At 45.2% G+C, this 27714-nt stretch overlaps 2 protein-coding genes across 3 annotated transcripts in view; one reads left to right on the top strand and one right to left on the bottom strand.

The window, feature by feature from the left end:
* Positions 1 to 2533: 2533 nt before the first annotated feature.
* On the top strand, positions 2534 to 13251 carry LOC129838221 (ETS domain-containing protein Elk-3-like). 2 transcript variants are annotated; one of them, XM_055905000.1, is made up of 5 exons: positions 2534 to 2732; positions 5558 to 5766; positions 9656 to 10429; positions 11299 to 11470; positions 12387 to 12476. In XM_055905000.1, exons 2-4 carry the CDS (start codon positions 5560 to 5562, stop codon positions 11443 to 11445), a joined length of 1128 nt encoding a protein of 375 aa, XP_055760975.1. In that variant the 5' UTR covers positions 2534 to 2732; positions 5558 to 5559; the 3' UTR covers positions 11446 to 11470; positions 12387 to 12476. The 2 variants fall into 2 exon arrangements, with proteins under 2 accessions (XP_055760975.1, XP_055760974.1); XM_055904999.1 differs by having other exon boundaries at positions 2539 to 2732; positions 11299 to 11421; positions 12387 to 13251.
* A 68-nt stretch (positions 13252 to 13319) lies between these two features.
* Positions 13320 to 27714, bottom strand: part of LOC129838220 (cyclin-dependent kinase 17) — a 35663-nt gene continuing 21268 nt past the window's right edge. The window contains exons 2-16 of the mRNA XM_055904998.1: positions 22693 to 22854; positions 21769 to 21933; positions 20121 to 20254; positions 17883 to 18008; positions 17608 to 17664; positions 17378 to 17492; positions 17090 to 17184; positions 16877 to 16939; positions 16520 to 16764; positions 16058 to 16155; positions 15737 to 15842; positions 15444 to 15486; positions 15179 to 15269; positions 15004 to 15081; positions 13320 to 14906 (exon numbers count right to left, since the gene is read on the bottom strand). Of these exons, the coding sequence (XP_055760973.1) occupies positions 14869 to 14906; positions 15004 to 15081; positions 15179 to 15269; positions 15444 to 15486; positions 15737 to 15842; positions 16058 to 16155; positions 16520 to 16764; positions 16877 to 16939; positions 17090 to 17184; positions 17378 to 17492; positions 17608 to 17664; positions 17883 to 18008; positions 20121 to 20254; positions 21769 to 21933; positions 22693 to 22819 (1581 nt within the window). The 5' untranslated portion in view covers positions 22820 to 22854 and the 3' untranslated portion in view covers positions 13320 to 14868. The remainder of the gene's footprint in view (positions 14907 to 15003; positions 15082 to 15178; positions 15270 to 15443; positions 15487 to 15736; positions 15843 to 16057; positions 16156 to 16519; positions 16765 to 16876; positions 16940 to 17089; positions 17185 to 17377; positions 17493 to 17607; positions 17665 to 17882; positions 18009 to 20120; positions 20255 to 21768; positions 21934 to 22692; positions 22855 to 27714) is intronic.

Genomic DNA, 27714 nt, shown 5'->3' with positions numbered 1-27714 from the left:
GTAGTGTCCCCATGAGTTACAGAGCACTGAGCCAATCACAGCGCAACACTCTGTAATTTCTACTGGCTTGCCCCACCACCACAGAAAGCACTGAGCTAGGCTGACACACCTACATTTTGGAGTAGCCTTACTCAAGAAACAAAAAAGAGACTGTTTGTATGCGGCTTTATTAACTCAATAATATATATATATTTTTACATTGTTTGTAAACTGATATGTGACATTTATGCCAAAATAACATTTGGGTGCAAAAAATGTGGGGCTCAAAACAGGTGGGGCTCTGCCGCACCGGCCCTGAACAACAGGTCGCCACTGCTCAAGTATTTAACCTTTATTTAACTAGGTAAGTCAGCAGGTTGTGAACTCTGCAAACAACGTTTCCATGCAGAGAATGAGAACAGTAGGCTAAATGACTGTAATTAATACATGCATTAATATAAATTAATGTAACAAAATCATGGGGAGTTATCGGTACATTTACTAGGACTACTGGCGACATACTGGGGAATTTATTAAAATATACAATTAAAGGGCAAACAATTCACACAATGAAACAATGAATTTCGAAGAATTGGCAGGAGACAACTGAGTGCATTCTGGAGAGTTGAGAGCATGCATTCTGGAGAGAGAGATGCCATATCTTCACAACACACCCTCCCTTCTTGTTGCAACATTTTAAATGATACTCAACACACATTATCTTCACACATATTTTAGATGTTTTTCACTGACAGCCGCAACTCAATCAACTAGGCCTATTGCCATGCGCGCTGTCCAAATTGCAGGCTTCCCAAATAGGCGTAGGCCTACCTACAGCTATTTTTTTTTACAGAAGAAGCTAATGATCGCTTTGTGGCTAAGTCATGCTTTCTGGTGAGATGTAATGAAATGAAATAATTTAGGAAAAACATCAATTGACTTTAGTGGAAGCCATCATCCTAACAGTCCACTGTGCATTCGCTAACTTTCCTTTCCAATTCAAAAGAGGCTGAAACTAGATATCTGTATATAATGTCGAGATGTTCATGTCTCCGCCCTAACAATGGGAGTTACCGTCCCAAAGGTGGGAAGGCAGGCTATAATCTGACGTCTGCATATTATGCCCATACAAACGCATCGGGCTTCGCCTCTTCCTCTCTGCTGAAACTCTCACTGAAGAAAGCATCCGAGCGAGCAAAACAGCGCCCCTCTGGTCTGAAGGTTTTCACCAGCAACGAATTCGGCAGGAGAAGACCGCCCCTATTCATTTTCAACGAGGACACACAGAGAGATGTGCAGGGGATTGTGGGAAGGAGAGCAGCGAGAACCCTGCTAGAGGAGCGGTAGAAAAAGTTGAGCTCCCATCCACTTTATGCAAATTTCAACCGAAGCATTGTCGACAGAAGGCATATATGTAGCCCATGTTTCTGATGCTGTCTGGACATAAATAATATATAATAATATTATTTTTTTGTTACAAACTGTTTAGTTTAGCTTGCTCGGATGCTTTTTCTGAGATTGATGCATCTTTCTCTCAGGGCGCGCCTCGGTCAAATAAATTATTATTCATATTTCAATATTTATATTTGGACAAGGAGGTAAACTACAGTGGTCAGGACCCCTAAGGCCCGCCCATAACACCGGCCATGTGTAGGCTACTGACCTATGTGACTGAATATGTTTTGTGAGCTACGGTTTCCTGTGAGAGGAAATCCATGCGGATTTCGTGGATCCACTCCCAACACACACAAACTCACGTGCACACATAAGCCTACTTATTGCATTTTCTCATTGACACAAACATAATCACATCACTTTATTCTACTAAGGCCAGGATTCAATCCGATCCGTGAATGTATGTACTTGTAAGTCGCTCTGGATAAGAGCGTCTGCTAAATGACTTAAATGTAAATGTAAATGTGTAAAATCCACGTTATAGTGCACTTGACATTTAATGGTAATTTCCGATTGAACCGATATCTGCAGCGTTTACCATGAACTTCGGGGAAACTGGCTTTAAAAGAGCTGTGAATGGAATCTTGGACTAAAACATGTGGAAGGATTAAAGAGCTCCTCTACTCCCGTTTTGACTTCAAGTGAAGCCCGTGAGAATGAAAGTGCGTGCACGCATGTGTCTGTGTGTGGTGCGGCTGATGGAGAATTTTAAGAATAGCCTACTTCTTGAAATTGAATGCAACAACTAGCCCAATGCCCTTCAATAAGTTGATATCAATGAGATTTCACACACACACACACACACACACACACACACACACACACACACACACACACACACACACACACACACACACACACACACACACACACACACACACACACACACAGAGAGAGAGAGAGCAGTCAGAGTGTGTGTGTGTGTGTGTGTAGAGGAAGGAACACGAACGCCTCCAGCTGCTGGCCAAGAAGGTGACGTCAGTTGGGCCAGTGAGTAGTCAGAATTACAATATTACTGTGTGTGTGTGTGTGTGTGTGTGTGTGCGCGCGGGCGCAAAGAGGAGGAAAAGCGTGTTTACACAGACTGCAGAGAGCCTGGAGAATAATGCGCGAGAGGAAGTGAGCCGGCTCTCTGTCTGCGCGCTCCGACTTCCTGCTCTGAAGAAGAAAAAAACCTCCGGATCCCCTTACAGTCTCGAGTCCCGCAGCTCAGACGGCATCAGAATGGAAAACCAGCGCATTATACGGAATTCTCTTTAAAAACATATACGGAAGGAAAGCAGACGTCCAACACCAGGGTATGTGGAGGCATGCTTATCTATGATATTCATATTCACTTTATTAAACCAGGATAGTCACTGAGTTTGAGTGATGATGACTTAGAAGTGAACTCTGTACCAGAAAATATAGTTTGGAAATATGACATAACTCGGTCATCACAATGAACTTGAAATTTAAGGGACGACAGTCGATAGATGCTGGTAGTATATCCGCGATTTGTTACGCTATCTTGGCACACATGTATACATTTGCGTAAAAGGTATGTGTTTCCTTCTATTCATAAAAGTACGCCATAAAAAGTTACGTTTATTTTCGTTTTGACGTTTTCTAATATTGGGCTACTCCGTTATTCACACATTGGATGTCAAACTCAAATTGCTCGGGTCTATCACGGTGCTCTAGGCGGCAGGTAGTCTAATGGTTAGCGCTTTGGACTAGTAACCGAAAGGTTGCAAGATCAAATCCCCGAGCTGACGAGGTAAAAATATGTCGTTCTGCCCCTGAACAAGGCCACTGTTTCTAGGCCGTCATTGAAAATAATAATTTGTTCTTAACTGACTTGCCTAGTTAAATAAAGTTTGCTTTTCTCGCGCAATTTGTTTATTGTGATGCATTTGGCAACTCCAATTAACTGTTGGTGTGAAAATGCGCTCATGGCCCTTTAACAACTCTAGTAGACTTTCTGGTTTGTCTGGACTCTACAGACTAATTGCCATGCGCTTCCGGATTGAAACTGGCAGCAGACAACATCTTGAAAATGAGTCATGGGGCAAACAAAGAGCCGTTTGAGTGTTCCAGGCTCTCCAACACCGATGGCTCTGCACAAACCCGAGTCCGGCGTTCCACGGGTGATAACCCATACGTTAGTGCGTCTATATACGGAGTTTGGTACGATACAGCGACCAGAGGCATTATATAGCCTATAACGTCTCATGTCACTGTTGGTTGTACAGTACGTGCTAGCGACAGGAGCGCGTAGCGCAGTGGCTAGTAGGTTTTTCCATTGGTAGTGCGCAGGAAGAGAGCGCATTTAGTCATGTTAAGTAATCCCCCCACATAGAGAGCTCATAACGGGTTTCCGTTTAGTCGATACTGGAGAAGCCTGTCCAGAGGACCAGCTGTATAATTTCTCTATGTGTCATAGCACTGTTTTAAGATACTAGAAACTCCCCATCAACAAAATAAATCATCCCTACCAGAAGCTACATGTGTGTGTGTGTGTGTGTGTGTACCTGTCCAGGTGGAGAGAGACTCGGCTGTGGGTCTATCATCCCACACAGTACAAATAACGTGGACATATTCAATGCTGCAATAAAACAGATGTAAATCTATGATGACAGTATTTTTAATTGCACCAATCCAGTGTTTCAGGCAATGCAGAGTTGCAGGTTTCCTTACTATTGCTACGGTTACGGATATCCCCAAATGAACAGTTCCTGCTGTTTTGTCTCTGAGCTTGGCTAGTTAACCCATGTCACTATGGAACATCAAAGACTAAATCCATCATACATCATGCCACAGCATGTCCTGGGGGAGACCCAGAGTACATACATGTATGCAATGCATCCTCCATGTGTTGTTGTGGAATAGGAAATGGGTGGTGTGTGTTGCCGTACCAGAGCGAGGCGAGGAGGAAACCCGTCCATTTGTCTCATCTGTGAAGTCTCTGTGTTTCCGATGGTTCCCGGTGACAGGAATTCCTACCTTTGAGTTGGGACTGGCCTTTTCCCCCGGGAAGACGCCCTATAGCAGAATGAGAGGAAGTCCTCATTTAGACACACACACACCCACACATCCCTACCATACACAAAAAAACATGCACACACAGGAGAGCTCCTCAGGAAACCGAGACAGAGGGGGTATTCACCTTTTCCCTCTCCTGGATGGTCTCTCTCCCACTGAGAGGGATGGAGGAGGAGGGAAAGCAGGATTCTCTGTTTGGTATTTTCAAACAGACAAGCCTGTGTCTGGGGAATGTGTGTGTTGTGAGAGAGAGAGGTGCACAGAAAGTTGTCTGTGTGGAGTGTGAGACAGACGGACAGTGAAGTCAAGGTAAATGGTGTCGTTGGGCTGTGGCCTGTCTTGGCAGAGGGGCACTGACCACATCCTCTTTTATCACCACGGAAACATCCCTAGCTCCACCCGTCTGGCCATAGTTGGCAGCACCAAGTCCCTGAACTCTGACACAAGCGCACACACTTGAACTCTTTATTTTGACCAATAATGAAACATAATTACTACTACGAAGCACACAGTCAAAGCACAGCGTATGAGTGAGTGCAAGTAACTGAGTGTGCATGCGTGTTAGTGGAGTGGCATAGCGTTTGAGTGGACAAGCTTCTCTGACTTGTCTGATGTACTAAAGCTGCCAGGCAGCCCCTCATTCACAAAGAGCTCCTGTGTTGACCCGTCTTATCATTTGGGCAGCCAGCCAAGCTCTCCAGCGAGTGAAAGTTTTACATAGCCCCTGGTGTGTCTCATTACATATGCAGTAATGGCTTTTTTCCCCCACTTCAACATATTGTAATATGAGATGTATGCTGGCACTTGGCCTCATAGGCATACATATGTTTATAGACAGTACATTGGTTGGCACCGGATCTGGCACATGATGCCAGGAGTAGCATAATACTGTGACTCCGGTGTCTGCTGTAGTGATGATCTAAATGTGTTGTTGGTGTGTTTTCTGTCTTTATGGGTAGGCTTTTATGGTGCAGGAAATGCCTTCTTGGTTGGGGGCGGGACATGGGGGAGGCTTTGAATGTGTGTTCGTCGATTTACATGCAGTGTAAGTGTAACTGACTGTGTTCACCCCTCTTTCTTTCTCCCTCTCTCTCTCCAGTCATGGAGAGTGCCATCACGTTGTGGCAGTTCCTGCTGCAGCTGTTATTGGACCAGAGCCACAAGCACCTGATCTGCTGGACGTCTAACGACGGGGAGTTTAAACTGCTCAAGTCAGAAGAGGTGGCCAAGCTGTGGGGCCTGAGGAAGAACAAGACCAACATGAACTATGACAAGCTGAGCCGCGCCCTGCGTTACTACTATGACAAGGTACAACTCCCATAGATTACATTGGCACTACACAAACACCAAACACACACCTGCTGGTATGGACGACAAGGTACACTTCCCATATATTACATTGTCACTACACTAACACCAAACACACGCCTGCTGGTACGGATGACCAGGTACACCAACATTGTAAACCCTTCACAAACATACAGTAAATTGAGAAATCATGTAACTAAACAAAATGAGGAAGAAACTATACTATGGAACTAAGATAAATATATATATATATATATATATATATATACACACACTGCTCAAAAAAATAAAGGTTACACTAAAATAACACATCCTAGATCTGAATGAATGAAATATTCTTATTAAATACTTTTTTCTTTACATAGTTGAATGTGCTGACAACAAAATCACACAAATTATCAATGTAAATCAAATTTATCAACCCATGGAGGTCTGGATTTGGAGTCACACTCAAAATTAAAGTGGAAAACCACACTACAGGCTGATCCAACTTTGATGTAATGTCCTTAAAACAAGTCAAAATGAGGCTCAGTAGTGTGTGTGGCCTCCACGTGCCTGTATGACCTCCCTACAACGCCTCGGCATGCTCCTGATGAGGTGGCGGATGGTCTCCTGAGGGATCTCCTCCCAGACCTGGACTAAAGCATCCGCCAACTCCTGGACAGTCTGTGGTGCAACGTTGCGTTGGTGGATGGAGCGAGACATGATGTCCCAGATGTGCTCAATTGGATTCAGGTCTGGGGAACGGGCGGGCCAGTCCATAGCATCAATGCCTTCCTCTTGCAGGAACTGCTGACACACTCCAGCCACATGAGGTCTAGCATTGTCTTGCATTAGGAGGAACCCAGGGCCAACCGCACCAGCATATGGTCTCACAAGGGGTCTGAGGATCTCATCTCGGTACCTAATGGCAGTCAGGCTACCTCTGGCGAGCACATGGAGGGCTGTGCGGCCCCACAAAGAAATGCCACCCCACACCATGACTGACCCACCGCCAAACCGGTCATGCTGGAGGATGTTGCAGGCAGCAGAACGTTCTCCACGGCGTCTCCAGACTCTGTCACGTCTGTCACATGTGCTCAGTGTGAACCTGCTTTCATCTGTGAAGAGCACAGGGCGCCAGTGGCGAATTTGCCAATCTTGGTGTTCTCTGGCAATTGCCAAACGTCCTGCAGTTGGGCTGTAAGCACAACCCCCACATGTGGACGTCGGGCCCTCATGGAGTCTGTTTCTGACCGTTTGAGCAGACACGTGCACATTTGTGGCCTGCTGGAGGTCATTTTGCAGGGCTCTGGCAGTGCTCATCCTGATCCTCCTTGCACAAAGGCGGAGGTAGCAGTCCTGCTGCTGGGTTGTTGCCCTCCTACGGCCTCCTCCACGTCTCCTGATGTACTGGCCTGTCTCCTGGTAGCGCCGCCATGCTCTGGACACTACGCTGACAGACACAGCAAACCTTCTTGCCACAGCTCGCATTGATGTGCCATCCTGGATGAGCTGCACTGCCTGAGCCACTTGTGTGGGTTGTAGACTCCGTCTCATGCTACCACTAGAGTGAAAGCACCGCCAGCATTCAAAAGTGACCAAAACATCAGCCAGGAAGCATAGGAACTGAGAAGTGGTCTGTGGTCACCACCTGCAAAACCACTCCTTTATTGGGGGTGTCTTGCTAATTGCCTATAATTTACACCTGTTGTCTATTCCATTTGCACAACAGCATGTGAAATTTATTGTCAATCAGTGTTGCTTCCTAAGTGGACAGTTTGATTTCACAGAAGTGTGATTGACTTGGAGTTACATTGTGTTGTTTAAGTGTTCCCTTTATTTTTTTGAGCAGTGTGTGTATATATATATAATATGAATAATAGAATGATAGTAAAACGCTATGGAGTACTTCAATGAAATTTGATGCAAAAAAGCTAACTCGGCTTCATCCTTCATTAAGGCAGATGGCTTGTTCATCACAAAACCCTTTGATATTGCCAACCACTTTAATATTTGTTGTTGTTGACAAGATTAGCAAACTTATGTATGACATCCCAACAACAAATGCTGAGTCTTCCTATTTATGCATAATGGACCAAATTATTAAAGGCAAGCACTGTAGTTTTGAGTTCCACAAAGTTTGTGTGGAAGTGTGAAAAATGGTTGCTATCTATAAATAAGGACAAACCACCTGGATGGTAAACTGCTGAGGTTGGTAGCGGAATACATTGTGACTCCTGTTTGCCACATCTTCAATTTAAGCCTAGAAGACTGTGTGCCCTCAGACATGGAGGGAGGCAAAGGTCATTCTGCTACCCAGGAATAGCAGGACACCCTTTAATGGTTCAAACATGTTACAAGTGCTTAGCAAACTTTTGGAAAAACATTTGATCAAATAAAGTTATTTTACAGAAAAGACTTTCAGCATGCTTACAGTGATGGGCACTCAACATTGACACAAATGACTGATGGTTGGCTGAAAGTAATTGATAGTAAGAAGATTGGGGGAGCTGCTTTGTTAGACTTCAGTGCAGCTTTTAATGTCATTGATCATAACCTATTACTGAAAAAATTTAAGTGTTATTTGCATCCTCTGCCTTATTTTGGATTCAGCGTTACCTATCTAATAGAACACAGAGGGTTTTTGTTAATGGAAGCCTCTCTCATGCAAATTCAGTTGATTGTGGTATACCACAGGGCAGCCGGCTAAGGCCATTATTGTTTTCTATTTTTACAAATGACCTTCCACTGACCTTGACCAATGCCTGTGCGTATGTACACTGATGACTGAACAGCATACACGTCGGCTACAACAGTCAAATAACTGAGACACTTAACATAGAGCTCCAGTCAGTTTTAGAAAGGGTAACTAGCAATAAGCTGTTGCTAAATATCTCAAAACCAAAAAGCATAATTTTTGGGACAAATCACTTGCTCAGTGCTAAACCTAATTTAGATCTATTATTGAGTAATGTGGCAATTGAGCAAGTTGAAGAGACTAAACTGCTGGGTGTAACCCTAGATAGCAAGCTGTCGTGGTCAAAACATATAGACTCAATGGTTGCTAAAATGGGAAGAGGTCTGTCCATGATAGGGCGTTGCTCTGACTTCAGTCAACCAGACAGGTCCTACTGCCCAGCTTTGTCGTCCCTGGACTACTGCCCAGCAGTGTGGTCATGGGCAGCAAAAGAGGACATAGGTCAATTGCAGTTGGTCCAGAACAAGGCAGTATATATCGCACTTGGATGTACACAGCGGGGAAGTTGAGGAGAGATTGACTGCATCACCATTGGTCTTTGTGCGAGGTATTGATATGTTGAAGGTACAGAACTGTCTGTTCAAGCAGTTGGTCACACAGTTCAGACACTCATCGGTACAACACAAGACATGCAACCAGAGGTGTCTTCACAGTCCCCAGGTCCAGAACAGAGGCTGGGAAACACACAGTATTAGATAGAGCCATGACTAGATGGAACTCTGCCACCCCAGGTAACTCAAACTAGCACTAAACCCAGTAAAAAAAAAAAAGATAAATGACACCTTACTGCACAAAGGGGACTATGACAAGACACAGCCATTTTAAATATATTGTATTGTAATTTGCACTGTGTTATGTATTAGACCTAGATATTGTGTTTATGTACTGATATGTATTTTAGTCCTCGACTAATAATGTCCTGTACTATGTATTATGTCATGTTTCATGTGGACCTCAGGAAGAGTAGCTGATGCTTTTGCAGCGGCTAAATGGGGATCCTCATACATACCAAATACCTCTACACAGCATGAACATGTCTGTACCAATTCTACAGGTCAAACCACCATATAACATCATGGCATGCATGTTAACATTACACTGTTATTACTGTATAACATATGATGCTTAAACTCCTCCTTCCTCCTCCAGAAAATCATCAAGAAGGTGATTGGCCAGAAGTTTGTGTACAAATTTGTGTCCTTTCCGGAGATCCTGAAGATGGACCCCGCGGCGGTGGAGATGGGTGTGAGGGGGGGTGATGAGACTGGTGGGGCCCTGTCAGAGGGGGAGGGGGATGAGGAGGGGATGAGGGGCGGCCCCCCAGGGAGGAACGAGTACCTCCACTCAGGCCTCTACTCGTCCTTTACCGTCAGCTCCCTCCAGCATCCCCAGGACCTCCTCCGCCCCCCTGACCTGCTCCGGCCAATCAAGGTGGAGCCTCGACATGATCACCACGACAACAGTGGTACGGTGATTCGCTTTGTTCAGAACCGCAGCCATAAGGGCGGGGCACTGCCGATGGTGTCGCTGCCTTCATCCCCGCCCTCTTCCTCAAACGAGGGCTATTATTCGTCCAAACCTTCCCCAAGGCTAGCCTACTCCTCGTCCTGCTCTTCCTCCCCATCACACAGCCCCACCCACACACTCTGGAGGGCACGGAGCCCCGCCCCTGAGACTGATGAATCAGAGCAGAGTGCTCAACCCCTTAACCTATCGTCTGGTCACAGAGACCGTGGCCAGGTCACACCCACGCCAAAGAAGAGGGGCTTAGCCAATAGCGTCCCACCAAAAACCAGGAAGCCAAAAGGCCTGGAGATATCCGCACCCTCCCTGCTCCTGACAGCCAATGACATTGGCTCTATCGCCCTCAACAGTCCTGCGCTGCCCTCTGGGTCCCTAACACCAGCCTTCTTCACTGCACAGGTCAGCACCACCCTCACACAATCTTTTCCCAGGTTAGCCCTGAACATAAACGCATACACTCGCTCCACCCTCACCCTCTGTGTGTGTGCGTGCTGATTTATGTGTGTCATGACATTGGGGGAAATACATGACTTATCTGGAACTGTCTGTCCTTTCCTTACCATGAAACAGGCAGGGAGAGAGGTAAGAGAGTTATTGAGGAGAGACGGAGAGAGGAAATGAGGGAATGAGTGAAAGAGGTAAGCGGAAAAGAGGGATAGGGTGGGGAGCGAGACTAGTAAGGAGGAGAGAGGGAAGGAGGGAGAGAGAGAGGTAAGTTGAAGAGAGAAGGGAGGGTGGGGAGGTCTAAGTGAAGCCATATGTTCCTAAATCTCTTGAATCGCGTTGTAAGGTAAGGGCTGTTTTAATACCACGGATACAGAGAGAGGGAGAATCTAGAACTTCTCTTTTTGGGCCACAACACACATCATTCCTTACCCACATAAACACAACCCCCCTTAATTTCTCTGTTTAAGTCAGGGAGAGAGAGCGATAGGGAGAAATTGATGTCATATGTAGCTTCTCAGCTCAAACCTAGATTTCCAAGTTCTGTGACCTCAAGAGTTCTAAGTCAGCCTTGAATTCACTCCCCCCGTCTCCCCCAAAGCAGGGTATGAAGCCCTCTCTCCCCTCGTAGTTCCAGTGTTTTACTAAAACAAACAGTGCCAGCACAGCAGGACTGAATAACCACAGGGAGAAATTAAACCTCTGTGCTGTGTGTGTTCATACTCAGCTAGATCATTTTACAGATCACCAATAAAAACACCAACAGAACATTGAACAAATTGACATCTCACTCTTTCCATAAACTCTTTGTTCTCCACCTCTAGACTCCCTCAGGTCTCATCCTCACCCCCAGTCCCTTGCTGTCCAGTATCCATTTCTGGAGCAGTCTGAGTCCCGGAGGATCCCTGAGCCCCGCTCGCCTGCAGGGCCATGGACCCCTGTTCCAGGTGACACACACACACACTCTCTAAAAGAGAAGAGAGAGGAGTAATGAAAGTAAGAGTGACACCACCTGGAGTGAAGACTGATGGGAGTTAAGGAGGAGAGAGGGAGGGACACAGAGGAAAGTTGTGGGATGGGTGACAAAGGGTTAGGGGAGGACAGTTTAGTATTTGCTTGTTCGTGAGCCGAGAGGGAAAGGGCTCCACTCTAACTGGTAAAAAAAGGAGGGATAGTGAATGTTGACAGTCTGAGTTAGAAGTTTGAGCTATGACTAGGATTGCAAAATTCTGGGAACCTTCAATAAATTCCCTGGTTTCCCGAAATCCCGATTGTAGGATCCCGGATCCAGGAGGGAATAAGCAGTAAATCTGTAGTCCTCCATCCAGGACTTCTGGAAAACCAGATTTCTTTTGGGAAAGTTCCCTGAATTTTGCAACCTTTGCTAAGACAGAAGATTCCCCCAAACAGCCTCATTTTCTCAACAACAACAACGAGTCACATGACACCATCGCTATTTAGTTCTGTGTGTGTGAGCGGTTCACTATGATTGTACTTAAGTGTGTGTGTGATTCACTGTGTGCATGGGTTTCAAAATAAGCTACAGATGTTTCCTTTCGGGTGGGGGGGCAGCTTCCTGCTCGAGAGAGGGGGTCAGGAGTCCCACCCACTCTCATCAGCCCTCTCACAACAGGAAGTGCCTCTCCTCCCATCGTCAGTAGGGATGGGCGTTAAAATACCTCAGCCACCATTTTAGGGAATTCTTAAACCCAGTCATCAGCCTCTCCAGAGTTACCCAGAGTTCTTTATGAAGAAAGTTATCATTAGCAGTAATAGTACACATGTATAACACTATACTAGGGATAGAGATGAATGTACTTCACCTCAGTATAATATGGGGGCATCATCATTTTTATTGTGTGCTATTTCCTATCTGACAGTGGATCTCACCGGTCTTGTCCTTTGTCCGTAGTTCCCCACCCTGCTGAATGGGCCCATCCCAGTCCCCTTGTCCAGCCTGGACACCTCCTCCCCCCGACTACTCTCCCACAGCCCACACAAGTCCTGATCCTCCTGGAGGACAGTACCATACTCTACTGGACTCTACTACCAACTGGACCAAAACAGGCCCGACCAGAACAAATAGGCCCAGTCCACACAAGTTAAAATCCTGCACCCCGACACAGCAGGACTCGAGGCCAAATCAGGTTAAGCCAGCAAAAATCAGGACACTGCTGCAAACCTACTGGATCAGCCTTTAACTGCGTCAATATCATGGACTTAAGATACATTTTCTTTAGCTTCGTTGAAACAGTTTTTTACTTACTCATCTCATCCATCTTGAATTTTTTTTTCGTTATCCCATATTTATCCTCTTCAGAATGCTGTTCCATGCATTGTACCTTGTCAGCCCTTTATCAAACGCCTGGCGTATGGTTATAACGCTTTATAAGAGACAGGGCGTGGTTATAAAGCTTTATCATTGTATAGTGGTTGATATGTTCATCTGAGGCTGTGAACCTGGTTGTATTGTTCTGGCTATAAGTGTTTTTCTATGGTTTTGTATTCTATTACACTTTAAGCATTATTACCTTGTACCGGCTGTGCCTTCTCAAATGTAAATGTTTTATTTTCACGCTTTAAAACGTTTTTTTATAGACGAAATTCCAGTTCAATATTAAACAAAAGCTCATTTGTAACAGCTTTGTTATTTTTTTATAAAGGAATTGATACAAATGTATTCTCATAATGATCTATTTTTTTGCTGTTCGAGAGTCAAGTAAAAATGTCTTACACAGTTTTAAATAAACATGAAGCATTGAATGCTATACAACTAATTTTATATCTGGTGTGTGTGTCATGAGCTACTGCAATTTCACCCAGAAAACCACAATAAAGACAAGTGTATTTAGCAAACAGACAAATTTTACTGTGATTATGAGAAGTAAAAAGAGGTACAGGACCACCAACTGTCAGTGTTCCAGAGAGGTTGAGTTTACACCACAGCTGGCATTCCATGTCAGATGCGCACACACTCAGGTCTTTCTTAAACTTCAAAAAGTACAGTATTACAATATTAATATACAACACTGTCAGTTGAAAACACACACAGCGGCTTAAGTCTATTTAAAATTTCAATTTGAAATGTGTACAAACGCTGGAAAAAGAGACTAGTGGTACAATGCAAACTGAAATAACAAATATTTTTTCTCCTTTGAGAGGCGAAGCTGCTGCCCCTTGACATGCCACACGACACTGTATTCACAAGGAGAGGTCAAAGACCAAAGGTCGAACATAGGAAACAAAATCTCTTAATACTGTCAAATCAAGTCAGCCATTTTAAAACACCAGTCATCCTAGTATTGCCCTGAAATCATGGTACATCCCCACTCCCATGGCAGCTACAGAGAAGAGAGCCATTCGAAAAACTAGTAACTGTTTACAGTTATTGATGATGCACAAAAACAGCCGGTATTGTAGACCTCCAAAAAGGCAAGAAGAGAAAATGAATAACTTGCATACAAGAACTTAAGTCAAGACCATCCTGGGGGGTAGGGGAAACAGAGGGAGAGACCAATGGGTTCCTGTGGGAGGTCACATTACTTCCTGTTACTCTCCTCCCTAATCGTCACTTTCCTGTTGCCATGACAAGCGGAGAGGGAGACCGGAAATGTCCTGGGGAGTCAAACTCCACCTTCTCCCATTCGTTGGCTAAAAGACTGAGAGTCGTTGTGCTCTCCCAACGACTGGACCCCATCTCAACCCCATTTTGACCCCTTCCTAACCCCCGTCTGGCTCCTGAAACGTTCTGGAATGTTCTAGGTCAAGGAGAATGAGAGGGAGGCCGGGAAATGATTCAGTTCAGATGAAAGATTTCCAGTTGAGGACCAGAAACTCCTAGTCCCTCTCTCCCAGTCAGGACTGGTCTGGTCTCACTTCAGTCACACCGCCATCAGAGGAAGCTTGAGAAAGTACTTGAGGAAAGAAATGCTAAAAGGGCATTCAGTCTCTGAACACAATGACATGCACAACAGCAAAGGTAACAGCTATGATAAACAACATCGAGATCATCAGTGGAATCATAATAACCATAATTCATATCAATAACAATAGTAACCTTAGCGACTGGTCGGTTGTGCATGGTGTCGGAGTTCACATAATCATATACACAAACTGCGTGTTAAATACAGACAGTAGTAGTTTAGCAGCAAAATATACCCCCCCAACCCCCTTCCATATCTTCAAATAAATAAACGTAGGTCATCTCTCCCTCCCCAATCAACTCCAGACTCACTCGCTCTATGGGGGTGAGGGGGGGGGGGGGGGTCTCTCCAGGGGTGAGGGGCTCATGCGAGAGGGGGCTCAGTGGTCCTGTTCATTCTCATCCCAAGCGAGAGTCAGTTACTATAGCAACAGGAACGAGCTCCACCCTGGAGCTCCCAGGAGCAGAAAGTTTAGAAGAGCATGCTCTGTCTTCTGTTCTTGCTGTTGCCTGGAGAGATGGAGTGGATAAAAGAGAGAGTGTTCTATGTATGTCATAAAAGTTATAAAGCTCCAGGTAAGAAGAGGTGCGTGTGTGTTTTACACACCCGACTCTAGGTGTGAGGCGTTCCGATAGCCAGGGTCTCTCTGCAGTTGGATATCCTTCAGAGTGAATATTGATATACCTGAGAGAGAGAGAGAGAGAGAGAGAGGATTGTAATTATGTGTGAGTATCTCCAGGCCATTCAGAGGACTAGACCATCCCCAGGTTTAGAGACTCACTCTCATGCAGTGTGTGGACCCGTGCCCCCAGGCTCTTGAAGTAGGCCTGCTTCATGGCTTCATCTGCTGAGGTCCTCTTCTTGGACTCGTACTGGAGAGGAGGGAGACCAACACACGGACATTACAGCAAAAACGAAACAGAATCAGTAAGGCAGAAGTGACTACTGTGCCCCCTGTTGTTCATTATCAGTACTGCATGCCAGTGGTTCAGAGTATAACTGCATAGGTTACACAGTGTGTGGAAAATGTAGCCAGAGAAACTCACTTTCAGGAATGATAACACCAGCTCAATGCCTTCTGTGTCCAACCTGAAAAGGGGAGAGAGAGAGGAGGGAGACAGAGAATCACAGGGTTTACTGTCAGTCGGTGGTGACTGATAGGAACTTGGTGGCTCAGGGGAAGGAAGGAAGTGGAGAGTTGCTTTACTAAAGTTCCACAGGACTTCCTGCCTCCTGTACTGACTAAACACACTCGCATATACGCATTCACAAACCCACACAGAAACGTGCGCACTCAAACACACTCATGGACACGCGCGCACACACACACACACGGTACCTGGGCGCATGGTTGATAAACGGCTGAGGTTTGTATTTGGGGAAGTTGTAGGATTTGAATTCCTCGACGCCAGAGATCCCTGGCCAGCTGTCCTCTGATGGTGTGCCTGAAGAGAGAGAGGGGACAGTCTTCAAATAACGCTCTATCAACGTTTAGATAACGCTCAAATAATGTCCCCATCAGCAGCAGCATGTCTGAGGACTCTCCTGCTTATTTAGAGAGTTCTGTGGTTGTGTTAGTCCCTGTAGCAGACACTAGGTGGAGCTAGGTAAATGGGTTAGTTAGGCTATAACATCCAATCAGGCTGTACTCTGTCCTCACCCAGCAGTCTGAATATGAGGTGGAGCTCGTCCTCTACGGTGGAGCCAGGAAACAGGGGCCGACCTGCAGCCATCTCATAAAATATACACCCCACACCCCTACACACACACACACAGAGCGAGAGAGAATTACACACAACTTGTTCACACACACACGAAAAGAGAGGCTAGGGAGTAGGATGAAGGAGTTAGGATGCATAGCACTTAATCAAAGTTTATATGTGTAAAATACATTGAGTGAAGTGGTTGTAGTTGCTATGGTGTAAGGATATAGGGCCCTAAAACCTGGACCTCAAAGCCAGTTCCACTGCTTTTTATTTTATTCTTCCTCTCTAATAAGGGACTGATGTAGACCTGGGACACCAAGTGGGTGCAATTAATGATCAGGTAGAAGAGAAAACCAGCAGTACTCCAGACCTCCAGAGTAGGATTTGCTTAGGTTGTTAGGATGTTGTGTTCTTACCACATGTCAATCTGTGTGGAGTACTCAGAGGAGCCTAGCAGAACGTCAGGTGGCCGGTACCACAGAGTCACCACCTCGTTGGAGTACGTCTTTGTGGGGACAGACTTAGCCCGTGCCAGACCAAAGTCAGCCAGTTTGAGTTCCCCTCTCTCGTTGATGAGCAGGTTCTGGGGCTTTAGGTCTCTGTGGAGAACCTTCCGCTTGTGGCAGTACGCCAACCCCCGCAAAATCTGGAACAAGAAGATCTAGAACCGCACAAACAACACATGCAATGTTAACCACTATTATGCAAGGGCTTTTATCTAAAGTGACTTACAGTACAGTGAGTGCTAGGTTATTAGTCTTGGTCATACTCACCTTGACGTTGTGCATGCTCATGATGTTCCCACAATCATCCATGTACTGCTTCAAGTCTTTATCCTGCACAGGAAGTGAGGACAGCAGTCAGTCAGACAGGACAGGAAGTACATGTACAACAGCCTACTTAGGACAACAAACTCCCCAGATAATTAGGGCAGATATTTGCCTACAAAGACCAGCATGAAGTGTGAGCAATTTAGTGATTCTCACCAGGTACTCGAAGACCAGCGTCAGGCTCTTGTCTGTGTGGACAATGTCATGTAAGGTCACGATGTTGGCATGTTTCAGGTCCTTCAGTAACGACACTGGAGAGAGAGAAGAGAAGGGGTAATATATTGACAAAGAGGAGGAACAATAGTGAATGAGAAAGAGCTAAGAGTGATAAAAAAATAAAAGATAGAATGTAGCATTGAAATCAGTAATGGGAGGATGAGGGAGCGGAAGAGAAGCGGGGATAAAGTGATAGAGAGGAGGAAAGGTAGAGAGGTATAGACTCACCTTCTCTGATGGCGGTGCAGGGTGCTCCCTCTTCGTGCTCCAGCCTGATCTCCTTTAGCGCCACCAGGTTGTCAGTCAGCTTACTGCGCCCCTTAAACACTGTAGCATAGGTTCCCTACAGAAAAAAACTAACTGGTTATGACCAGAGTCAAAACTAAATCACTTTCAGGAACCTCTTGTGAAAAACATGTTTTCGGAGTTTATAGGAGTGTTTGTGTGTGTTCTCTGACCTCTCCCAGTTTGTCCAGTTTGATGTAGGTCTCCAGCTTCCCAAAACCAATCTCCGACTGAAAAACAGAGATAAAGAGATCGTCTTCCATGTTGTTTGTCTTTTTTTCTGTGTTGAGCGACGTTTGTACAGGATACCTTCATTCACTACACAAAATGACATACAGAGACAGTCCAATTCAACCTCATGCCTGTTGCCAGAAAGCAGGGCGGTACCTGAACACTGTAGGGCAATAATGTTATATTCCTTCAATCACTCTCTCTCACACACACGTACCAGTGAGGCCCTGCGTGAGAGTCGGCTGAGGGGCTGGTCGAAGGTAGGGCTGCTCAGCTGCAGCTTCTCCAGGTAACCGTCAGGGATACGGATGTCAGCAGGCAGAGACAGACGCTTGTTCAGGTCCTACACACACACACAAACAATTGGGTTAGAGACGTAACATACACATCACATATCATGTGTCCTATCGAATACGGCGTCTGTCTGTGTGTGAGACATGTAGACAGCAGAAAGCTCCATGACTACACCCACACACGTTGTCCTAGAAATTACTCTCCCCACCCACTCACCCCAGAGGGAGAGACAGAAGAATAGAGGCGCTTATACAAAAATAATCCATACATGAAAATCGTTATTGAAGAGAAAACATGGCATTGCACACTCAACACAAAACAAGAGTGACAAAAACAACATAGATAAGCAAACAAGCATCTTCACACACTGATGACACAAAAGCACACCCACCATGGATATCACGCAACACACTTGTATACCGCCTGCCATCTCTCACCCATAGAAACAGATCAAAAGAGAGCATCATGTTCTCTCTATAGATAGTGATATGAATCAGTGTATTGTTACAGCCTACTAACCCCATCAACACGCCGCTTCAAAGGGAACAAAATGGGCCGAATGATATGTACCCACATGAGTGTTTGTGTGAATCTGGTAAGATGTAGTAACCGAGATGACGTGTGTGTGTGTGTGTGTGTGTGTGATTATTCAGATATCTGATGATTCCCATCTAAAAGGTCAAGCACCTCTTGTGCCTCCGCTCAGACTAATAAAATAAACACTTGGCATCAAGGAGAAATACGTAAATCCGTGTGTGTGTATAATACCATAATACTGATATACAGGTAGTCAAGTACTGCTTACACTTCTACAGACTGACCACCAGGTGGCAGAATGTCACAAAGGCTGAGGAAACAGCATTCCTACCAGTGATTCTATAGGAACTCCGTAAACAGAACCAGTGAACCCTGCACTAGCATGAACCCTGCACTAAATATATAGTATAAATTATAATAATCCATGGGACACCGGGAACTAGTCATACTTCACAGCATTCACTGACATAGAAAATAGCAAAAAGAACACAGCTTACACATACAGAAAAAAGCAAAAAACGAGTCACAGAGACGAAAGGAAAAACATCCCCAGGCTTAAAGAGCGACTGAACATACGCCGATTGGCACGTGTGGTTTCTGTTGCTTATTAGAAAGACTTCAGTATTGGAGGTGTTTGTCCCCCATGAGACACTGTAGACGCGGAATTTCACTTCCTAAAAATCCCCAGAATTAATCTAAGATAACTCAATAAATCTGTAATTAATTATGTTTAAGTTGTTGCCGATGATGTTTTAGTTACACAAATTTACATCAAACCAAGGTGTTTGGTGGAGTATTTTTCAAGTAAAAAAATGCGCGATACACTGTCTCACGTAAACATAGCCGGAACTGCTGGGCAGGTCTGTCACTGTATATGCGAGTGGATAGAGAGCAATCACAGCAGCTGTTAACCCCATGTTAGTGGACATTGTTAAATTAAATCTCAACCTTCATTTATCCGTTGTAAAGCAAGGATGAGACTAACTTTATGACCAAAATTATCCTATTTACATTTTGGAGCAGATTTTGACACTAGAATAACCGTTTCGAATTCATACTGATGCTACATCAGTACGTTTTCAACGGGATTCGTATCTTTTTAGAGACAGTCCCTCTTTAAATCCCAGGTTCTCACTGAGTTATGTGGAGCAGTCTCTCTCCATCCCACTCTCTGTCCGAGGTTCCTCTCAGGATTGTTGACCAGCTGTGGCAGGGGATCGTCTGGAATGTCAGCAGTCAGAGGCCAAGCGTGCCGCAGATTACAGTCACATGACAACATTCCATTAGTCAGTCGGTCTGTTTGTGGCCTGAACCAGCTCATACTTTCCACCCTGCCTGCCATCAACCCTCCTCTTTCTCCATCTCTGTCTTCCTTTCTCTATCCCATTACCTCCCTTTCCCTCCACATCTCTCCCCGATCTCTCTACCCTCTTCCTCCCTGGTAACAGGTTTCATATCAGTATTCAGAGTCAGACAGTGAAAGGCTCTTAAAGTGTTCCCTGCTTATCTCTCCTCCCCACAACACCAACAGAGAAAGAGCGGAGGGGAGGACAGAGATGGGGAGCCGAGAGAGGTGTAGTTCCCTTCTAGAGAGACAGGGATTGGTGGTGGTGGGAGGGTGTACCTCCATGGAGATGCGTCGTTGCACCCTGTTCCTCAGACACACCCCGGTGGGCGACTGCACCTCGTCTGACGACGTCCCAGACGCCTGGTCACTCTCCCCGTCTGAGCCCATCTTCAGGTTCTCATGGACGATGTCTTGGGAGGAGGAAGAGGGAGGAAGAGTTACAGTTTAGTTACAGTTTACAGTTTGAACTTGCTCAATTTCAACATTTTGCCTGGCAAATGACACTCATGCTCTTCTATGAGATAAACATGGCAAGGATTTGCTATAGCTTGTGTCAAACTGAGTCAGTAGTCTGCTGTTTTTAGTAATACTATGAGAGAACAAGTTAGACACAGAGAGAGGAGTGCTTTATCTCATTCTGTCAACAGTTTATGGCCTGGTCCTGACCCTACCTCTCCTTCTCTCTCAAGTTCCCTTCTTTCATTATCCTGCAGTCTCTCTCTCCTTCTCTCACCCCACAGGCCAAAGATGAAACACTAACCAACTCTGCTTCCGCCACGATCATAAAAAACTACAGCCTCTGGTCAAGAACATGGTGTGTAGGGGTGGGGGGGTGGACTAATGAACATGAGTAGCTGTATTGATGAGCAGCTGGATCGGAGTGTGCTGGCACATATTCTCTTTGTCAACACCTCCAACCCAGCAGCCTGTCATCATATCATACCATATCATCCAGCACACCACACTACTGTCATCTCCCTCTCCCTCCTTTCTGCTTCTCTCTCCAGCCATCTATCTCCTTCTCTGCCTACCAAATACCCCTCCTTTCTTTCCAACTCCACTCTCTTTGGCCCTATTTCTCGCTCTCTCTCACACTCTGTTCTTTGAGGTAAACAGGTATATAACAGTGTGACAGTGTGTTCTAATCTAGTTCCATCTTGTCCCAGATAGACTTGCCTGATTGTCTGTTCCCCCCCAATATCTCCAAACCCATGTAACTCTAACTGGGACACAGTTCAGTCTGAGGTGAAGCTCCTCATGACAACTTATAGACAAGACCGCAGACCAAAATAGTTGGCTCACCCTGGAGACCAGAGAACAGCTATCGTCATGGTGACAACTCAAGAGAAAATGCAGGGAAAACATTTGTCCTCAGACACACAAATGTATGAAATCACACAAACATCAAACTTTTAGATGCAAATATACACCCGCACAAACACACAGTGAAGAATGAGAACAGTTGACTCATGCAAAAACACATAATTGAGAGGAAGGTTGGAGATAAAGATGGAGAGACAGACGAGTCTGGTGTTGTGTGTGATGAAGTCACACCATGACCGTGTCAGGATGGAACTCTCAGGGGCTATGACTAACTTCCTGTTTGTCCTCTGTCGCCATCTGCTCTTTCTCTGTCACTTCCTGGTGCACAGGCACGAGTATGCCCATCTCCACGGCAACTCACCTTGGCAGCTGGGTGACGACCGGGTGGCATGACCATGAAGGAGAACAGGGTGCTTATAGTGGTGCTGCTAGTGGGTGTGTCATTGGTAAATATGGCTACACGTTTAAATTAGTGTGTGTGTGTGTGTGTGTATGACATGTGCGCGCGTGCATACGAGTGTGTGTGCAAGCATGTGTGCCATTAGTGTATACGTGCTTGTGCATCTCTAAGTCTGTTTGTTTCACTCTCTGTGTAACTCACCGAGGCGGCTGCCGTTGCTGGGGAAGGTCATGAAGGAACCCAGGCTTCCTCCAATGACACTGTGTGGCCTGCGGAGGGGGGGCTTCTTGAAGGAGCCGGTGTACTGGTGCAGGAACGAGTGCATGCTGTGAGAGGAGGGCGGTCGCCCATTACGCACGATCGGCTCTGCAAGGAGAAACAATATGTCAATCAATCTGCCCATCTATCCATCCATACAACTCATCACGCAATCTACCAATGAATCAATCAGTCCTTTGTGCAAGTAGTTCATGTACTGTTCGGTCTTCTGTTGAGCAGAATTCAGTAAACAGAGTTTTATATAAAAACAGCAGAAAAGAACACTTATGCAACTTAAAGTAGGCCTGAAGATGTTAGAATCAGACATTTTGGGCTGTTGCAGTATGTTGGTAAGAGTGTTTTCCTTTTCTGTGTGATGTCTTTTCCACAAACATTGTGGCAGCGTCACCTGCCGTCCCCCTGCGTTGTGTGTGTGTCCCAGTAGGCGTTTCATCCCACCAGGCTGCTTCTGTTGTTACATAAGGACATAAAGAGCTACTCTCTAGGACACGATCATTCACACTGCTGCTCGCTCTCGCTTTCCCTGTGTGTCAATTTCCCCTCTCGATGTCTCTCACCCCGTTCCCTCGGTCTCACTCTAATCACTTCAGATGGCAAGAAAGGATGCCATTGGCTGCCAGCTACATCAAACATTTCAACTGTATCCTCGGGATGACCAAAGGGCCCTAGTGTGTGTGTCCACTTGCTGGCTGTATCCTTCTCTACTGGCATTCAGTCAAGAGTCACTTCAGAATAGTAACATTATCAGCATCTTATAACTGGGACTTGCACAGAGCCCAGTAGACGTGTGTGTGTGTGTGCTCTGTTTGTTTACTAATACAATCTCACACACACACGCCTACTGACCGTTGTCCTTGTTGCCGCCGTCCTCGATGGTCATTTGCTCGGCCAGTTCAGACAGAGACTCGTCTATGGTGTGGCTGGAGCGTAGCGTCAGAGACAGACGCCGCTTAAACCTCTTCATCTTCTCCATCACACACTCCTCAGGGTTGACTGGGCTGGCAGGGCCTGTAGGGCACAGAGGGCAAAGGTCAGCACTGGACCCACACACACACACACACACACACACACACACACACACACACACACACACGTTTTAGGTGGCAAGGCGTAAGCTTGTAATTGTAACTTGCAACTTGTAATTGTCTCGATAAGAAAAGATGGCGCCGAAGAACATGGCTGATGTTTTACATTCTCCCAACCAATTGTGCAATTTTTTTAAACAAATTTTGTACATAATGTTGCTGCTACTGTCTCTTATGTCCGAAAATAACTTCTGGACATCAGAAAAGCGATTACTCACAGTGGACTGGAATAAACTTTATCCTTTAACGAGTCCAGCGAGAAGGATATTCTGCTTTCACTGGAAAAGGCCTAGATCCACGCCTTTTGTGTGAAGAAAAGACGCCAGAAAAGGAGAGGCAAATCGGGGATCCTTCTGAAAATCCGGAGGCGAGCGAGTAAACTCCCAATGCCTTCCATTCTCCTTGCTAACGTGCAATCATTGGAAAATAAAACTGATGACCTACTATTAAGATTATCCTACCAACAAGACATTAAAAACTGTAACATCTTATGTTTCACATAGACGCGGCTGAACGAAGAAACTGACAATATAGAACTAGCGGGATTTTCCATGCACCAGCAGAACAGAGATGCTACCTCTGGTAAAACCAGGGGTGGGGGTATGTGTCTATTTGTCAATAACAGCTGGTGTGCGATGTCTAATATTAAAGAAGTCTCAAGGTATTGCTCACCTGAGGTAGAGTACCTTATGATAAGCTGTCGACCACACTATCTACCAAGAGAGTTCTCATCTGTATTATTTGTAGCCGTCTATTTACCACCAGAAAGCGAAGCTGGCACTAAGACCGCTCTCAACCAACTCTATAAGGCCATAAGCAAATAAGAAAATGCACACCCTGAAGCGGCGCTCCTAGTGGCTGGGGACTTTAATGCAGGCAATCTTAAATCCGTTTTAGCAAATTTTTACCAGCATATCACATGTGCAACCAGAAAAAATAATAATCCTAGACCACCTTTACTCCACACACAGAGATGTATACAAGGCTCTCCCCTGCCCTCCATTTAGCAAATCTGACTAATTCTATCCTCCTGATTCCTGCTTACAAACAAAAACTAAAGCAGGAAGTACCAGTGACTCGCTCAATACGGCAGTGGTCAGATGACGCGGATGCTACGCTACAGGACTGTTTTGCTAGCACAGACTGGAATATGTTCCGGGATTCAACCAATGGCATTGAGGAATACACCACCTCAGTCATCGGCTTCATCTATAAGTGCATCGATGACGTCGTCTCCACAGTGACTGTATGTACATATTAAAGGTTGACCGATTAATCGAAATGGCCGATTAATTAGGGACGATTTCAAGTTTTCATAACAATCGGAAATCGGTAATTTTGGACGCCGATTTTGCCAATTTTTATATATATATAATTATTTTTTTACACCTTTATTTAACTAGACAAGTTAGTTAGGAACACATTCTTATTTTCAATGACGGCCTAAGAACGGTGAGTTAACTGCCTTGTTCAGGGGCAGAACGACAGATTTTTACCTTGTCAGGTCAGGGATTCAATTTTGCAACCTTACGGTTAACTAGTCCAACGCTCTAACCACCTACTGCACGAGGAACCCGCCTGTTACGCGAATGCAGTAAGAAGCCAAGGTAAGTTGCTAGCTAGCATTAAACTTATCTTATAAAAACAAACAATCAATCAATCATAAATCACTAGTTAACTACACATGGTTGATGATATTACTAGTTTATCTAGCGTGTCCTGCGTTGCATATAATCGATGCAGTGCGCATTCACGAAAATGAACTGTCGTTGCTCCAACGTGTACCTAGCCATTAACATCAATGCCTTTCTTAAAATCAATACACAGAAGTATATTTTTAAACCTGCATATTTAGCTAAAAGAAATCCAGGTTAGCAGGCAATATTAACAAGGTGAAATTGTGTCACTTCTCTTGTGTTCATTGCACGCAGAGTCAGGGTATATGCAACAGTTTGGGCCGCCTGGCTCATTGCGAACTAATTTGCCAGAATTTTACGTAATCATAGATAAAATACATAACGGTTCCGTATTTCACTGAAAGAATAAACGTTTTGTTTTTGAGATGACAGTTTCCCGGATTCGACCATATTAATGACCCAAGGCTCGTATTTCTGTGTGTTCTTATGTTATAATCAAGTCTATGATTTGATAGAGCAGTCTGACTGAGCGATGGTAGGCACGAGCATGCTCGTAAGCATTCATTCAAACAGCACTTTCGTGCGCTTTGCCAGCAGCTCTTCGCAATGCTTCAAGCATTGCGCGGTTTATTACTTCAAGCCTATCAACTCCCGAGATTAGGCTGGTGTAACCGATGTGAAATGGCTAGCTAGTTAGCGGGGTGCGCGCTAATAGCGTTTCAAACGCCACTCGCTCTGAGACTTGGAGTAGTTGTTCCCCTTGCTCTGCATGGGTAACGCTGCTTCGAGGGTGGCTGTTGTCGATGTGTTCCTGGTTCAAGCTCAGGTAGCGGCGAGGAAAGGCATGGATGGAAGCTATACTGTTATATAGCTTCCAGCTATACTGTTACACTGGCAATACTAAAGTGTCTATAAGAACATCCAATAGTCAAAGGTATATGAAATACAAATCGTAGAGAGAGAAATAGTCCTATATTAATTCCCATGTAAGAACCTAAAACTTCTTACATGGGAATATTGAAGACTCATGTTAAAAGGAACCACCAGCTTTCATATGTTCTCATGTTCTGAGCAAGGAACTTGAACGTTAGCTTTCTTACATGGCACATATTGCACTTTTACTTTCTTCTCCAACACTTAGTTTTTGCATTATTTAAAACAAATTGAACATGTTTCATTATTTATTTGAGGCTAAATTGATTTTATTGATGTATTATATTAAGTTAAAATAAGTGTTCATTCAGTATTGTTGTAATTGTCATTATTACAAATTATATAAAAAATAAAAAATAAAAATAAATAAATAATATCGTCCGATTAATCGGTATCGGCTTTTTTTGGTCCTCCAATAATCGGTATCGGTGTTGAAAAATCATAAATCGGTCGACCTCTAGTACATATCCCAATCAGAAGCCATGGATTACAGGCAACATCCACATCGAGCTAAAGGCTAGAGCTGCCGCTTTCAAGGAGCGGGAGACTAATCCGAACGCTTATAAGAAATCCCGTTATGCCCTCAGAGGAACCATCAAACAAGCAAAGCGTCAATACGGGATTAAGATTGAATCCTACTACACCGGCTCTGACGCTCGTCGGATATGGCAGGGCTTGAAAACTATTAGACTATAAAAGGGAAACCCAGACGCGAGCTGCCCAGTGACGCGAGCCTACCAAACAAGCTAAGTGCCTTGCATGCTCGCTTCGAGGTAAGCAACACTGAAGCATGCACAAGAGCACCAGCTGTTCTGGATGACTGTGTGATAACGCTCTCGGTAGCCAATGTGAACAAAACCTTTAAAACAGGTCAACATTCACAAAGCCGCTGGGCCAGACGGATTACCAGGACGTGTACTCAAAGCATGCGCGGACCAACTGTCAAGTGTCTTCACTGACATTTTCAACGTCTCCCTGACTGAGTCTGTAATACCTACATGTTTCAAGCAGACCACCATAGTCCCTGTGCCCAAGGAAGTGAAGGTAACCTCCCTAAATGATTACTGCCCCGTGGCACTCACGTCGGTAGCCATGAAGTGTCTTGTACTTAGTCCACTCCTGTATTCCCTGTTCACCCACGACTGTCAAACTCGACTCCAACACCATCATTAAGTTTGCTGACGACACAACAGTGGTAGGCTGATCACAGACAACGAGACGGACGGCCTATAGGGAGGAGGTCAGAGAACTGGCAGTGTGGTGCCAGGACAACAACCTCTCCCTCAATGTGAGCAAGACAAAGGAGCTGATCGTGGACTACAGGAAAAGGCGAGCCGAACAGGCCCTCATTAACATTGCCGGGGCTGTAGTGGAGCGGGTTGAGAATTTCAAGTTCCTTGGTGTCCACATCACCAACGAACTATCATGGTCCAAACATACCAAGACAGTCGTGAAGAGGGCACGACAAAACATTTTCCCCCTCAGGAGGCTGAAAAGATTTGGCATGGGTCCTCAGATCCTCAAAAAGTTCTACAGCTGCAACATCAAGAGCATCCTGACCGGTTGAATCACCGCCTGGTATGGCAACTGCTTGGCATCTGACCGTAAGGCGCTACAGAGGGTAGTGCGAACGGCCCAGTACATCACTGGGGCCAAGCTTCCTGCCATCCAGGACCTATATAATAGGCGGTGTCAGAGGAAAGCCCATAAAATTGTCAGAGACTCCAGTCACCCAAGTTATAGACAGCTTTCACTGCTACCGTGGTCTAGGATTGTTTTCTTCTCTGGTTGCACATGTGACATGCTGGTAAAAATTTGGTAAACTGATTTAAGTTTGCCTGCATTAAAGTCCCCAGCCACTAGGAGCGCCGCTTCTGGGTGAGCATTTTCTTCTTTGCTTATGGCCTGAGAGCGGTCTTAGTGCCGGCTTCGCGTTCTGTGGTGGTAAATAGACGGCTACGAATAATATAGATGAGAACTCTCTCAAATGTTGCTCACATAGCAACATGCTAGCTTCCTTATCTTGATATTGGTACAGCTGGGTTGGAGTAAGTACGTTGTGACCATGTTATTACTCCAGTATGGACTGGTATTGTACATGCTACCAACACATGAACACACGTAAGACAGTGAGAAGCCCAATCCTTAAGCTGCAAGAGTATGCATGAGAGGCCGAAAACACACGGGTGTGCTAAAATAGCACCCTTCATAAA

Source organism: Salvelinus fontinalis, chromosome 39, assembly GCF_029448725.1.
Source record: "Salvelinus fontinalis isolate EN_2023a chromosome 39, ASM2944872v1, whole genome shotgun sequence".
Lineage (NCBI taxonomy): Eukaryota > Metazoa > Chordata > Actinopteri > Salmoniformes > Salmonidae > Salvelinus > Salvelinus fontinalis.
The sequence above is the reverse complement of the archived record's forward strand: the minus strand, read 5'-3'. Positions and strand labels throughout refer to the sequence as shown.